This window comes from Leopardus geoffroyi, chromosome B3 (assembly GCF_018350155.1).
Source record: "Leopardus geoffroyi isolate Oge1 chromosome B3, O.geoffroyi_Oge1_pat1.0, whole genome shotgun sequence".
NCBI lineage: Eukaryota > Metazoa > Chordata > Mammalia > Carnivora > Felidae > Leopardus > Leopardus geoffroyi.
Window position 1 is genome coordinate 119009335 of NC_059337.1, and position 16175 is coordinate 119025509.

The window sequence follows — 16175 nt, forward strand, 5'->3', positions numbered from 1 at the left end:
GGGAGTTCTCTGTGCTTCTTGGATTTTAATGTCTGTGTCAATCCCCAGGTTAGGAAAGTTTTCTGCTATGATTTGCTCACATAAACCTTCTACCCCTTTTTCTCTCTCTTCATCTTCTGGGATTCCTATGATTTGGATGTTATTTCTTTTTAGTGAGTCATTGAGTTCTCTAAATCTTATATCGTGCTCTTTTGCCTTAGTTTCTCTCTTCTTTCTGCTTCATTATTCTCCATAATTTTGTCTTCTATGTCACTGATTCGCTGCTCTGCTTCATCCATCCTTGCAGCCATGGCAACAATTTGAGATTGCATCTCTGTTATAGAACTTTTAATTTCATCCTGACTAGATTTTGCTTCTTTCATCTCTGCAGAAAGGGATTCTATGCTTTTTTTCAACCCCAGCTGGTATTCTTATTATCATGACTCCTAATTCTAGTTCAGACATCTTGCTTATATCTGTGTTGATAAGTCCCTGACTGTCATTTCTTTCTATTCTTTCTTTTGGGGTTAATTAATTAGTTTTGTCATTTTGGAGGAAGAAAAAGAATTAATAAAATAAAAAATTAAAATTAAAAAGATTAGAAACAATACCAAAAAATCAAATAAAGGAAGCTAGATCCTAGGTATGTTTGACATGCTGATCCTAGATCCTTGAAAGAAGCTTAATTTCATAGAGAAAAAAGGAAAGAAAAGAAAAGAAAAAGAAAAAGAAAAAAGTAAGAAATAATTTAAAAATTAAAAAAAGGTATACAATAAAATACAATGAAATGAATTGGAGAAGGTAAAATAGAATAAAAAAATAAATTTCCAAAAAATGTAAAAAAAATTTTTTTAATTATATAACAATGGAGAATAAAAATATTTTTTTTTCTCTTTCTGTATCCAAGAATAAGAAAAGAAAAGAAAAAACACAAAACAAACAAAAAAAACCCCAAATAGATGGACCAGTGAACAGAATGAATTCTGAATGAAATTACATCTGGTTTCCCCTAGAAGTCAAACTATGAAGCACTTTATAGTCCGTACGCTAATCGGGTGGAGACTTATGGTGGTTCTCTAGGGCTTGGTTGGTGCAGTTGGACAGGTCGTGATGTATGACTCTGTTCTCCGCTAGGTGGCGCTGCTTAGCTTACTGGAGCGGATCAGTGTGGCCCACGTGCATGTGTTTGTGTGCATGTGTCAGAGGTGGAAATGGCATCCAGCTTCTCAGTCTCTACTATCAGAACTCTGCTCTACCCTACTGGCAATCAAGCACAACTTCTTTGTTTCTGGTTTCCATCCACTCCCTATTTCTACACTGTCTGTGTCCAAGCCGTCAGCTTAGATGGCACCTCCCTCCTGAATTTTATCTCAGATGGGGCTGTTTCCAAACCCCTCACTTCTGAGGGCCCTGCTGCTTAGACCTGCTCCAACCCTCTGAGGAAGGGTCTTGCTGAGCAATGGCCGGATGCCTGCTTGCCCCTGGGGACCTTCCTTGTGATCATGCTGCTGTAGAGGATGAGAGGTTGTGGCTGGATGCTGGTTTGCCCCAGTCTAAGTTCATCTGATGGCATAGTGGCAGTGTTTCAGGGATTATGGTAAATCACAACACACAACCCACACCAGGTTTCACCACACTCTGGCATTTTTGTTCCAATTCCAGCAGTCATGTCCTCCGGGGTCTGCTGGGACCTTTGCCTGTGGGCAGACTGCCTGGCCTCTACCAAATGCCCTCCTAGCAGGGTAGCAGGGGAACCACTTCTCCCTGTGTGGCCCATGGACTGCTCAGACCTCGCTGCCTGCCTCTGGGGATTTGCCCTTCCCACCAGAGCACCTCCAGGTATTGGGCTGCAGAATTTCTGATGCTACTCTGCCCTATTTATAGAATCCTAATGACATTGAAACCCTCTTCCCTCTTCTTTTCTTGTTTAGGTACTTGTGGGTGCTTTCACTCTTTCTCTTTCTCTCCAGCTACTTTCAAGGGGAGTGCTTTTCCTGTACTCTCCCCCCCCTTTCTCTGTCCTCTCTCCGCAAATACCACTCCCTACCCTCCACAGATTCTCTCTCCCCAGTTCACCTCTCCATCCTGAATACCTGCCGAGTTCTGTGGCTTAAGTTATGCAGATTGCTGTGTTAATCCTCAGATTAATTCTCTGGGTGTGCAAAGTGGTTTGATGCTGATCTAGTTGCATTTCAGGGATGAGAAGCAGAGAACTTTGATGCTGCTTTGCCATCTCGGACCCCTCCTCTGATGATATACTTTTCGATCTTTCCAGTGTGATCCTCCTTAACCATCTTATTTAAAATAAACATACTCTAGGGGCTCCTGGGTGTCTCAGTTGGTTAAGCAGCCAGTTTCCTTAATAATTGTCACTTTCTAGGGGCGCCTGGGTGGCGCAGTCGGTTAAGCGTCCGACTTCAGCCAGGTCACGATCTCGCGGTCCGTGAGTTCAAGCCCCGCGTCGGGCTCTGGGCTGATGGTCAGAGCCTGGAGCCTGTTTCCGATTCTGTGTCTCCCTCTCTCTCTGCCCCTCCCCCATTCATGCTCTGTCTCTCTCTGTCCCAAAAATAAATAAACGTTGAAAAAAAAAAATTAAAAAAAAAAATAATTGTCACTTTCTAATATACTATATAATTTATTTATTAAATATATTATTTTTCATCTGTTTCCTGCCAATAGATGTAAGTTTCAGGAAAGCAGCAATCTTTGTTTTGTTCATTGATATGTCCTAAGCATGTAAAAGAATGTTTGGTACATAGTAGATAATAAATATTTGCTAAAATGAATTAATTTCTTCATAAAATATGGCATTTGCTTTAGGTTTTTGGTATGTAGCTTTTATTAGATAGGGAATTTCCCTTTCACTCTTAGTAAATTATATTTATAGGCTTTTTTGTTGTTAAACAATCCTTATGCTCCTGGGATTAGCCATTCTTAATCACGATTATTATTCCCCATTGGCTTTGGAGATCTGTTGTTGTATCTAGGATTTTCAAATCTATGCTGAGAAGAGGAGTCCTTATCTGGTTATGGCATCAAGGTTATTCTAGCCTCATAAAATAAATTAGCAGTTTTCCCTCTTTTTCTGGTTTCTGAAACAACATTTATAACAGGGAATATCTGTTCCTTGAAAACTTGGCAGAATTTACTTGTAAAATTATCTAGGCTTGGAGCTTTAGGAAAGGAGAATGAAGGTAAATCTCTGATTATCTTTTTTTTTATTTTAATGTTTTTATTTATTTTTGAGAGAGAGACAGAGCGCAATCAGGGGAGGGGTAGAAAGGGAGAGAGACACAGAATCTGAAGCAAGCTCCAGGCTCTGAGCTGTCAGCGCAGAGCCTGATGCGGGGCTTGAACTCGTGAACTGGGAGATCCTGACCTGAGCCGAAGTCGGATGCTTAACCGACTGAGCCACCCAGGTGCGCCTTTGATTATCTTTTTTTTTCTTTTTAATTTCTTTTAATGTTTATTTATTTTTGAGAGAGAGAGAGAGAGACAGAGTGCAAATGGGAGAGGGGTAGAGAGCAAGGGAGACCCAGAATCTGAAGCAGGCTCTGGGCTCTGAGCTGTCAGCACAGAGCCTGATGCGGGACTCGAACTCATGAACCCTGAAATCATGACCTGAGCCGAGCTGGATGCTTAACCGACTGAGCCACCCAGGTGCCCTGATTATCTTTTTAACATTTAAAATAGTTATTGGCCTATTCAGGTTTTCTGATTCTTCCTGTGACAGTTCAGCACTTTTGTGTTTTTTCTAAATATGCATTCTTTGTTTAGGTTTTCAAACTTATTACCACATATTTGCTTATAAAATTTTATTTTCAATTTATTTATTTATTTATTTATTTATTTATTTATTTATTGTTTATTAAAAATGTTTATTTTTGAGAGAGTGCAAACCGGGGAGGGGTAGAGATGGGGACAGAGGATCTGAAGTAGGTTCTGTGCTGACAGTAGTGAGCCTGATGTGGGGCTCGAACTCACAAACCATGAGATCATGACCTGAGCCAAAGTCAGATGCTCAACTGACTGAGCAGGCACCCCTTATTTATTTATTTTTTAATGTTTATTTATTTATTTTGAGAGAGAAAGTGTGTGAGCAGGGAAGGGGCAGAGAAAGAGGGAGAGAGAATCCCAAACAAGCCCCACACTGTCAGTTCAGAGCCAGACTCAGGCTCTTTCTCATGAACGGAACCATGAGATTGTGACTTGAGCCATTATCAAGGGTTGGATGCTTAACTGACTGAGCCACCCAAGCGCCCCAGTATTTTACTTTTAAATCTTTATGGTATCTATATTATTTCCTCTGATTCTATATTTTTGTTCTATAGCTGTCTTTTTCTTAGTTAGGCTTGCTAGAAATTTAGGAACCAACTTTTAGTTATGTCCATCTTTTTTTCCTCTGGTCTGTTTTTTTTTTTTTTTTTTTCTTTTTTTTTCAACGTTTTATTTATTTTTGGGACAGAGAGAGAGACAGAGCATGAACGGGGGAGGGGCAGAGAGAGAGGGAGACACAGAATCGGAAACAGGCTCCAGGCTCTGAGCGTCAGCCCAGAGCCTGACGCGGGGCTCGAACTCACGACCGCGAGATCGTGACCTGGCTGAAGTCGGACGCTTAACCGACTGCGCCACCCAGGCGCCCCTCCTCTGGTCTGTTTTCATCAACTTCTTCCTTTGTATTTCTTTCAGCTTTCTTTGTGTTTGCAATGATGTGCTTATTGAAATGTCTTGAATGCTTAGCTTATTTGTTTTGTGTCTCTTATTTTTCTCTTATTTTTTAAAATATAATTTATTGTCAAATTGGCTAACGTACAGTGTCTACAGTGTGCTCTAGGTTTTGGGGGTAGATTCCCATGATTCATCGCTTACATACAACACCCAGTGCTCATCCCAATAAGTGCCCTCCTCAATGTTTTCTCTTATATTTTAATAAATATATTTGAGGGCACCTGGGTGCTCAGTTGGTTAAGTGTCTGACTTCACCTCAGGTCATGATCTCACAGTTCATGAGTTCAAGCCCTGTGTTGGGCTCTGTGCTGACAGCCCAGAGCTTGGAGCCTGCTTTGGATTCTGTGGTCTCCCTCTCTCTGCCCCTCCCCCATTCATGCTCTGTCTTTCTCTCTCAAAAATAAAGATACATTTTGAAAAAAAAATAAATGTATTTGAAGCCGCAAGTCTCCTTTTAAATGTTATATTCCTTAAATTTTAATATTTTTTGTCTTTTGTTTTACTTTAATTTATAGTTTACTTTGTAACTCAAGGGCTATTTATTACTCTGTCTTTACTTTCTAGACATAATGGCATGTATATGCCATTGTGAGGATATACATGTTGAGCAACACTGCACTGGTCCACTTATGTAGATTATTTTCAGTTAAATACACTGTGGTACTATAAATGTATTTCCTCTTCCCTATGATTTTCTTAATAACATTTTCTTTTCTCTAGCTTACTTTATTGTCAGAATATAGTATATAATACATATGACATACAAAATATGTGTTAATCCACTGTTTATGTTATTGGTAAGGCTTCTGGTCAACAGTAGGCTATTAGTAAAGTTTTGGGGGAGTCAAAAGTTATACTCAGATTTTTGACTGTTCAGGGGAGAGAGGTTGGTGTCCCTAATGCTCATCTTGTGCAAGGGTCAACTATACTTTAACATTTTTCCTTTTGTTATTGTTTGGGGTTTTGTTCTTTTTTTAATTAACTCTAGCAATAATTCAAAGGATGTCTTCCTTTTCTCACATTTAAAGTTGTGTCATATTAAATTGAATCTGAGATACTATTGATTATAAAGTGCAACATTATTTTATGTTCTAAGAAAGAAAAATAAGAAATTGGAATTAAACCCTGACAGGTAATTTCCTGTCCTTTAGAATTTTTATTTTGTTCTTATTAACAGAGTTCTTTTAAATATATTTGGGGGGCACCTGGGTGGCTCAGTTGGTTAAGCATCTGACTTCGGCTCAGGTAGTGATCTCACAGTTTGTGAGTTCGAGCCTCCTGTCCGGCTTTGTGCTGATGGTTCAGAGCCTGGAGCCTGCTTCAGCTTCTGTGTCTCCCTCTCTCTCTTGGCCCCTCCCCTGTTTGTGTGCTCTCTCTCTCTCTCTCTCTCTCAAAGATCAATAAATAGACATTAAAAAATTTTTTTAATTGTATTTGAGCATGTAAATTTTTATCATATATCATTCTCTGCAAACATAAAAAGGAATATAAATATATGAAATAAAATGGTTAATATTTTTCTAGATATTTACCACTGCCACCTGGCCACAGTAATTGTAAATTGTTCCTGGTTGTAAAATGCATCCAAATTTCAAAGATGGCAAAATGTAAAAGATGTAGATCTTAGAATCAGTGAAATAAGATATATTTTAATATCAAATGTTAAAAGGTATATCTTTTTTGTAAAGCAAGTGGAGTGAAGTATATGGGTATTACACCATGATTTCCTTAATTTATCTGAGAAGTATTTATTTTTTTTAATGTTTATTTATTTATTTTTGAGAGAGAGAGCATGCGTGCAAGTGGGGGAAAGACCGAGACAGAGAGGGAGACACAGAATTCGAAGCAGGCTCCAGTCTCTGAGCTTTCAGCACAGAGTCCAATGTGAGGCTTGAACCCACAAACCATGAGATCATGACCTTAGCTGAAGTTGGATGCTTAACTGACTGAGCCACCCAGGTGCACCTCTGAAAGGTATTTAAGTAAATCATTCTGATTCCAGGAAATTAAAACATGCTTGTTTGCATATAAAGTCTGAAAGAAAGAAGTTAATCTTTTCAATAGTAGATGCCAAGGCTAATAATTACTGCATAAAAGTTGAATCAACAAATCATACCAATAAAGACACTCTTGTTTCTTCTCTTTTTAAGGCAAAAGCAACAACAATCAAAGAAGCTCTAGCCAGATGGGTGAGTATATGAATTTTTACCTCTTCTAGAGACCATACAAGGAGAGTTTTTGGATAGGTATTTAAATCTGATCATTCAATACAAGGAATCTTTGTGGTACTGGAGCTATTTAGCTATTTTGACTGTGGGGGTTGGTACATGAACCTACACAGATAAAATTGTATACACTTAATACACACATACAAAAGCATTTATACTCATATATAAATGAATACTAGTAAAATTGGGAAAATCTGATTAAAATCAGTGGGTTATATCATTATCAGTATCCTAAATGTCTATCAGTGGATAAATGGATTAAAAAATGTATATATAAAACTGAGGGTTGATGGGGGGTGGGAGGGAGGGGAGAGTGGGTGATGGGTATTGAGGAGGGCACCTTTGGGGATGAGCACTGGGTGTTGTATGGAAACCAATTTGGCAATAAATTTCATATATTAAAAAAAAAAATAAAAATAAAATAAAAATTACTAAAGTGTAAAAAAAAATGTATATATATACAGAATGGAATATTATTCAGCCACAAAAAAGGAAATCCTGCCATTTATGACAACATGGATGGACCTTGAGTGCATTATGATAAGTGAAATAAGTCACACAGAGAAAGACATACTCTATGATCTCACTCATATGTGAAATCTAAAAAAGCTGAACGCACAGAAACAAAAAATAGAATGTTGATTGCTGGGGATTGGCATGTGGGGGACTTGGGGAGATGTTGGTTAAAGGGTACAACTTCTAGTTATAAGACAAGTTCTAGGCATCTGATATACAGCATGGTGACTATAGTTAATAATATTGTATTATATACTTGAAAGTTGTTAAGAGAGTAGATCTTAAATGTTCTCAGCACTAAAAAAAAAAATTATGTGAGGTGATAGATGAGTTAGCTAATCTTATTGTGTTAATCATTTTGCAATATATGCATGTATCAAATCATCACTGTAGACTTATACAATGTTACATGTCAATAAAGCTGGAAAACATACTAAAGCAGATACTAACGTTAGAAAGGAAACTGCATTGTAAAAAACATGCATTAAATATAAACTATAAATATTTTGAATATAACATTCTATAAAGAATGTTGAACAGCTGTAATTCAACATTATAGATGTTTGAACAGTAGTAATTCAGCATTATAGATATACTTTCCACAGAGTATAGAGATGGCTCCTCAATTTCTATGCCCTGTGATAACTTTTTTGTCAATGTTATCAATAGTTTTTTGTATAACAATGCATCTTTTGCTTTTGTAGCTAGGCTTTGAATAAAAAGTCTTTCAGGAGATGGTATCTAGGGAAAATAGGGTGGATAGAATAAAAAATTTTTGAATTCTTGTTTTAGTGCTTATAAACTTCTTTGTACTCTGCATTTAAAAACCACATTTCTGGTGGTGCCTGGGTGGCTCAACCGGTTAAACATCCAACTCTTAATTTCAGCTCAGGTCATGATCTCACAGTTTATGAGTTCGAGCCCTGCATCGGGCTCTGTGATGACAAGCTTGGAGACTGCGTGGGACTCTGTTTCTTCTCTCATTGACCCTTCCCCAAGCTCGCTTGCATGCTCTCCCTCTCTCTCAAAATAAATAAATAAACATTTAAATTAATTAATTGATTGATTAAATAATTCATTTCTGTTTGGTTAATGAAAAATCTGGAGTTTTGTTTGTTTGTTTTTTGTTATTTTAAGAAGGCTCTGTGTCCAGCATGGAGCCCAATGCAGGACTTGAACTCATGACCCTGAACTGATATCAAGAGTTGGACACCTAACCGACTGAGCCACCCAGGTGCCCCAAATCTGTTTTGTTAAAGAAAAAAGTACATATGGAATAGGCTTGTTATTAGATTAGATTTTCTTTGAATCAGATTTTAGGACTTTATTTACTTATTTACTTATAATAAGTAATTGCTTTTTTGGTTTGGGTTGTCGGTTCTATTTCTAGATCATATTGTGGCCATAAATCTTTGACTTTAAGATTATTTGAAGACATTAAGCTCACGCTTTCACTGATTAATCTAACATTTATTGAGGGTCTATTAGGTATGTGTTTCTGTTCCTCTAACCTACAAATGTATGGCACAAAAATAAGTACCAAGTGGATGTGTATTAGATCTTTTTTTTCAACTGATCGTATATTTTCTAGTATTGATATCTTATGATTTGACTTTTATTTTTTTTATTTTTTTATTTTTTTAATTTTTTTTTTCAATGTTTATTTATTTTTGGGACAGAGAGAGACAGAGCATGAACGGGGGAGGGACAGAGAGAGAGGGAGACACAGAATCGGAAACAGGCTCCAGGCTCCGAGCCATCAGCCCAGAGCCTGACGTGGGGCTCGAACTCCCGGACCGCGAGATCGTGACCTGGCTGAAGTCGGACGCCTAACCGACTGCGCCACCCAGGCGCCCCATGATTTGACTTTTAAAAATAAGCCTCTATGTGTCTTACATTGCACTATGTTATAGAAAACATAGGAAAGCAAAGGAAATGGCCCCTGCACCTTAGGAGCTTCCTGTTTTGTTGGAGAGAACTGACTTTAAGTATTGAGGTATTTAGAAAATATTATGATGCAGTATATATTGATAATTAAATTTTAAATTGTGTACATAGTACTGAAATTAAACTTTATGGTAGAATTTATTTTAAAGCTTTTTTTAAGTTTATTTAGGGGTGCCTGGGTGACTCATGTCATGATCTCATGGTTTGTGAGTTCAAGCCCTGCATCACGCTCTCTGCTGTCAGCACAGAGCCTGCTTCAGATCCTCTGTCTGCCTCTCTCTGCCCCTCCCCCACTTGCGCGTGCTCTCTCTTTCTCTCTCAAAATAAATTTTTTAAAAATTAAAAAAAAATTATTTATTTTGAGAGAGAGAGAGAGTACATGTGCACTTGTGAGTTGGGGAGGGGCAGAGAGAGAGGGAGAGAGAATCCCAAGCAGGCTCCAAGCTTGTCATCACAGAGCCCAACTCCTTATGAATCGGGAGATCATGACCTGAACTGAAATCCAGAGTCAGTTACTCAACCTACTGAGCCACCCAGGAGCTCCTCTAAGGTAGAATTTAGTAGTAAATTATTATAGAGCAAACAGCTTTGACCTCAGCTGTGTTGTAAAGATGGTATCTTCCAAAAGTCTTGGTATCTGGGGTTCTATCTCAGACTGAACCATGTATAGTAAAAGATTTGCAAGAAGAGATGCAAAATAGTTGAATCTTCCAGATCTAAATCTGATATTTAAGAAAAGGGTGATTAGCCACAAGGAATTCTTCCCAAGAAAATGTTGTCGTGTTTTGTTTTTGTTCATTGATAGACTCTTAAAGAATTTTAAATATTACAGAAATAAAAGTTATTTTCTTTCCTCCTCCTTTCATTCATTTGGAACCTAACAGTTATCTGAACGAGCCATGTAAAAGCCTGGTGATCAGGGTTAGTTAGTAAATCTCATTAAGTGAACTGTAAAGAATGCACAGAGTTACGGGGCGCCTGGGTGGCGCAGTCGGTTAAGCGTCCGACTTCAGCCAGGTCACGATCTCGCGGTCCGTGAGTTCGAGCCCCGCGTCAGGCTCTGGGCTGATGGCTCAGAGCCTGGAGCCTGTTTCCGATTCTGTGTTTCCCTCTCTCTCTGCCCCTCCCCCGTTCATGCTCTGTCTCTCTCTGTCCCAAAAATAAAAACGTTGAAAAAAAAAATTAAAAAAAAAAAAGAATGCACAGAGTTACAAAATTCTGATAATTGTTTTGAAATAAACGTTGAAAAGCCTTGCAAAATTCTGGACTTTAGTTCTGTATTATAATCAGGGATCACTTTCTTCCAAATTAATTTTTATCATAGGAAGAGAAAACCAGTCAGAAGCCATCTGAAGCCAAAGAGATAAAGCTTTATGCTCAGATTCCCCCTATAGAGAAGATGGATGCATCTCTGTCCACACTTGCTAATTGCGAGTAAGTTCTCTTGTCTTTTTTCCCCTTCCTTTTTAACATACATAAACTAGAAAAAAAGTGTTTGTTTTCTGTGATCTTTGTTTCTTTTTGTTTGTTGGTTTGGTTAATATAATTCTCCCTTTGGCAAAGCCAAACATAAAAGATTATTGGTTTATGGGGGACTATTAATAAAGTAACCCTGAACGATATGGTACTTTTTTTTTTATGTTTATTTATTTTTCAGATAGAAAGTGCCAGCAGGGGAGGGTCAGTGAGTGAGGGGGACAGAGGATCCAAAACAGGCTCTACTCTGACAACAGCAAGCCCGATGTGGTGCTCAAACTCACAAACTGTGAGATCATGACCTAAGCCGAAGTTGGATGCTCAACTGACTGAGCCACCTAGGTGCCCCAATATAGTACTCTTTTTTCAGTAAAATTTTTATAATGTGCTTGGAAAATAGAATTTTCCTTGTCTCTTGGGAGAAACTAAATAACTAAGTAATACAATAAGACTTTATTATAAAAGCTAGTATTTCTCTTGTAAAATTAGCCAGTCAGTACTATACAGACTAGAGGCCTAACAGATACTGCTTTAAATTTTTTCAATTGTAAAAATACATTGTTAAAACATCTAGAAAATATAAAAAGCACAAAGGAAAGGAATTAATATCAACCAAAATTGCACCATCTTTTGAGAATCAGTGTTAGCATGTTGATACAGAGCCTTCTAATTTTTCTTTCCTTATTGGGATCAAATTATACTTATTATTTTATAATCCTATTTTCCCATGACTTTAAGTATCAGATCTATATTAATTCCTCTTTTTTTTTAAATTAATTTATTTATTTTGAGACAGCATGGGTGGGGAAAGAGTGGGGGAGAATCCTAAGCAGACTCTGTGCTGTGCTGTCAGTGCAGAGCCTGATGTTGTGCTCAAACCAGGAGATCATGACCTGAGCCGAAATCAAGAGTTAGATGCTTAACTGACTAAGCCACCTAGGCACCCCTATATTAATTCCTCTTAAGTTGTTTTCTCAATACTCTACATACTTTTTTAGCAAGGTTCTGTGGATAATTTGACACCTTGTGACCATGCTCTCAGGCTGCAGTGTCTTGTTGGAGCTGTAGATTGTTATAGAATCACTTGGGATTCTTCCTGATTTCTTTAGTCTGTGTTTTTCTAAATGTAGCGCACTAACTACCTACATAAGAATTGCCTAATGCAGGAGGTAAGCCCCACACCAAATATATAGAAATAGAATATCTACTGATGAAACCTACGAATCTATAATAAGCAGCTTGAGTGACTCTTCTACGCATAGTTGTGAACCCATGCATTAGACTAATATCTGTCTTTGGAATGAAAGGGAGAAGCAAACATATTTAGTTATTGTATGCAACTTGTCCTTTATGATAAGAGCACTGTGTATTATATGAAAATCCACCCTAGATTTTTTTTTGGCTTTAAAAGCATGATTCCAAAGAGCACTGTTTCAAAGTGGTCAAATATCTTTTTATCATAAAGCCATCTCAAAGGCAAATGTTTGAGAAGGTTTTGTACCTGGTACCAAATTATCTTGGAACTGCTTGGAAGGAGTCAGCCTGTTCATACTTTGGCTGACAATCTCTTTGGGCAGGTTGCCTAAACAACAATTAAAGAATTCATCCCAGTCATATTCCCAGATTTAAGGCACTCCATTTTTCACTGGGAGTTGTCAGGAATTGGGGATGGCTAGAAAATATACAGATTTGATCAATAATTTACACTACAGTAATTGCTTTTGTAAAAAAATGAGTAATTCTTTTTCAAGTCAAATCATAAAGGATAAGATCACATGTTCTAGAGTCAGTTTTTGGAGAGTTTTAAATTTGGCTCTGCCCCTTTATGGCTGTGTAATATTAGGCAAATTGCTTAACATCTTGGTACCTCAGTTTCCTCACTTGTAAAATGCAGATAATAATAATAATACTTATTTCACAGGATTGTTGTGATGGTTAAAACAAACAAAACCGGTTTATGTAACAAGTACTTAGACGAATACTGGGCACACATTGTGTTCAATAAAATTAGCTTTTATTACATTTTTTGCATGAAATGTACTGAAATATTAAAACTTTGGCCAAGAAAGGAAGACTAAGAATGTGTAGTTATGCTCCCTTTAAAATTTTTATATAGTTAAATTATGAGTAGCAAAAACCTAGACAAATGTATACAAACCATTAAAAGTAGTTATCTCTGGGGATATCTGTGGAATGGTTAGCATTACATTATGACTTCTTCAGTATACATTTCTGAATGATTTAACACATGAGCAGATAAATATCTTCGCACATGCATATAATATAGTTCTGCTTTTTATCAAAAGGGATCACATAAAATGTTTTGTTCTGCTAGATGGTTTTTTAACTTGACCACATATCATAGATGTCTTCCCAAGCTGGTATCTGGAGCCTAATTTCATTTGTTTTAGTGACAGTATAGTTTTTCATTATCTATCCCTCAGTTGCTAGATGTTTAGAGATTTTTCCCTATTTTTTGCTATTACAATAATACAATAAATAATCTAGCTTATATATCTTTTGGCATTGTATTAGTATTTCAGTAGGATTTATTCTTAGAAATGAATTACTAGGTCAAAGAACACATGCATTTAAAAAAATTAATAAATAATACTAAATTACCTTCAAAAAGTTTTTTTTTTTAATTTTCTGCAATGAATATGTATTAACTTTGTGATCAGAAAAAAAGGATGAGGATTTCACAATGAAAGAATACATGCCATGTCTGAGGGGGAAAAAGATTTAGTATAAAAAGAAAATATGACTTAAATATTATCTTCTATGGGCACTTGAGAAATAATTTCTGATAAACCATTTGTTTATTTTTCTGATACATCATTTAAAATTGTTTCATATTAATTCAAGTTTTCCTTTGTTCTTTTCAAGGAAGCTTTCACTGTCTACAAACTGCATTGAAAAAATTGCCAACCTCAATGGCTTAAGTAAGTGATCCACAGTAACAGATGGTTCTTGGGTTTTCTCATTATTGGAATAAACATTCTAGAGATACTATGTAATCCCAGAAGCTAGCACCTGTTTTAACCACAGTAATTGTCAGATGACAGAGAAAATATATAAACCATGTGTCTTAAATTTGGTTATCCAAAGAAAATCAGAGAGAACAAAAGACCTAAACATTTTAAAGATGTTTTAAAGTTTTTAAAGAGTTAGAATTAAATAGAAAAATGAGATTTTTTTATTATATGTATTTTGTTCAAATTTGTCTTTCTTTCTTTCTTTCTTTCTTTCTTTCTTTCTTTCTTTCTTTCTTTCTTACTTTATTTTTAAGAATTCCAGGTGGTATTCTGGAACTTTTTATTTATTTATTTTTAAGTTTATTTATTTATTTTGGAGAGAGAGAGAGTGAGTAAGGGGCAGAGAGAGAAGAAGAGAGAGAGAGAATCCCAAGCAGGTCCTGTACCATTAGCAGAGAGCCAGACATGGGGCTTGAACCCACGGACTGTGAGATCATGACCTGAGCTGAGTTGGACCAAAAGTAAGAGGCTTGGGGCGCCTGGGCAGCTTAGTCGATTAAGTGTCTGACTTCGGCTCAGGTCATGATCTCATGGTTTGTGAATTTGTGTCCCACGTCGGGCTCTGTGCTGACAACTCTGAGCCTGGAGCCTGCTTCGGATTCTGTGTCTCCCTCTCTCTCTCTCTCTGTCCCTCCCCTGCTCATTCTCTGTCTCTCTCTCAAAAATAAACAAAAGAAAAAAAGTCGAAGTCTTAACTGACCTAGCCTCTCAGGTGCCCCAATACTTGTTATATTTAAGTTTTAATTCCTCACCATCATTTTTCTTGTGTTCCTTATCTGTTAATGATGTTGCCACCATCCCAGTTGCCAAGGTTTCTGACTCCTGCTAATTTCCTATGTTTGGTGAAACTTGGTGGTTTAAAACAATAGTTCTGAAAAACAACAGCAAGAACAAAAACAGTTCTGGAGGCCAGAAGTCTGAAATTGGTTTTAGTGGGCCAAAATCAAGGTTTTGACCAAGCCACACTGCCTGAAGGCTTTAGGGGAGAATCTGTTCCTTGTTTCTTTTAGATTCTGATGGCTGCCACGTTCCTTGGCTTGTGAGGACATCACTCTAATCTCTGCGTCTGTGGTCATGTTGACTTCTCCTCTTTCATCTGTGTCACATACTTATTTCTCTGCCTCCTTCTTTTTTTATTATTAATATTTTTAAATTTATTTTTGAGAGAGAGCCTGAGCAGGGGAGGGTCAGGGGGGTGGTGCAAAAGATCCAAATCAGGCTATGCACTGAGAGCAGCAAGCCCAATGTGGGGCAGAAACTCATGAACTGCAAGATCATGACCTGAGCCAAAGATGGATGCTCAACTGACTGAGCCACCCAGGCACCACTCTCTGCCTCCTTCTTAAGAAGATATGTGTGATTACATTTAGGGAACACCTGGATAATCAAGGCTATTCTCCCTAAGATCCCTAACTTGATGACATCTGCAAAGTACTCCCCGCCCCCTCCCCCCCCCCCCCCCCCCCCCCCCCCGTAAGGTAACATTCACAGGTTCCGGGGATTAGGATCTAGGTATCTTTTGGTGGGGAATTATTTAACCTACCATGCTCCTCCTTTACTTCCCTTAAGACATCTGAGTTCACCACTGAGTCTTGTTTACTCTTTGAGAGAGCTCTTAAATAATTTGTTGCTTTTCCATTTCCAGAAGCTATGGTTTTATTTAAGACCCACATCATCTCCCCCTTGTATTTTCAAACATTTTTTTTTACCACTTTTCCATAGTAAGGAATACACTTGAATTCATGACTCAGTACATATATTCATATGAATATACATATCAAATACATACATACACATGTGAAGTGGAATAGGTTTGTAAAACGATATTTACCCTTATAGCATAGGTTCCAGTGTAAGTTTTTAAATTATTTTTAATGTTTGTTTATTTTTGAAGGAGAGAGAGAGCATGAGTGATGAAGAGGCAGAGAGAGAGAGGGAGACACAGAATCCAAAGTGGGCTTCGGGCTCTGAGCTGTTAGCACAGAGCCCAACACGGGGTTCAAACCCAAGAGCCATGAGAAGTCGGATGCTCAACCAACTGAGCCCCCCAGGCACCCTCCAGTATAAGTTTTTTAAAGATTTCATTTTTTAAAAATGCTTGTCACAACCCATTAAGCTGATTTCATATCACCTATAGTTTGAGAAACACTGCCATGGGGTGCCTGGGTGGTTCAGTTGGTTAAGCATCCGACTTTTTTTTTTTAATGTTTATTTATTTTTGAGAGAGAGAGAGTGCAAGTTGAGGAGGGGCAGAGAGAAAGGGCAA

The 16175-nt window shown here is 37.5% G+C and overlaps 1 protein-coding gene across 1 annotated transcript in view; it reads left to right on the forward strand.

Annotated features, from left to right (window-relative positions):
• Positions 1 to 16175, forward strand: part of DNAL1 (dynein axonemal light chain 1) — a 49404-nt gene that overhangs the window by 5569 nt on the left and 27660 nt on the right. The window contains exons 2-4 of the mRNA XM_045451506.1: positions 6858 to 6896; positions 10723 to 10832; positions 13761 to 13816. Coding sequence (XP_045307462.1) covers positions 6858 to 6896; positions 10723 to 10832; positions 13761 to 13816 — 205 coding nt within the window. The remainder of the gene's footprint in view (positions 1 to 6857; positions 6897 to 10722; positions 10833 to 13760; positions 13817 to 16175) is intronic.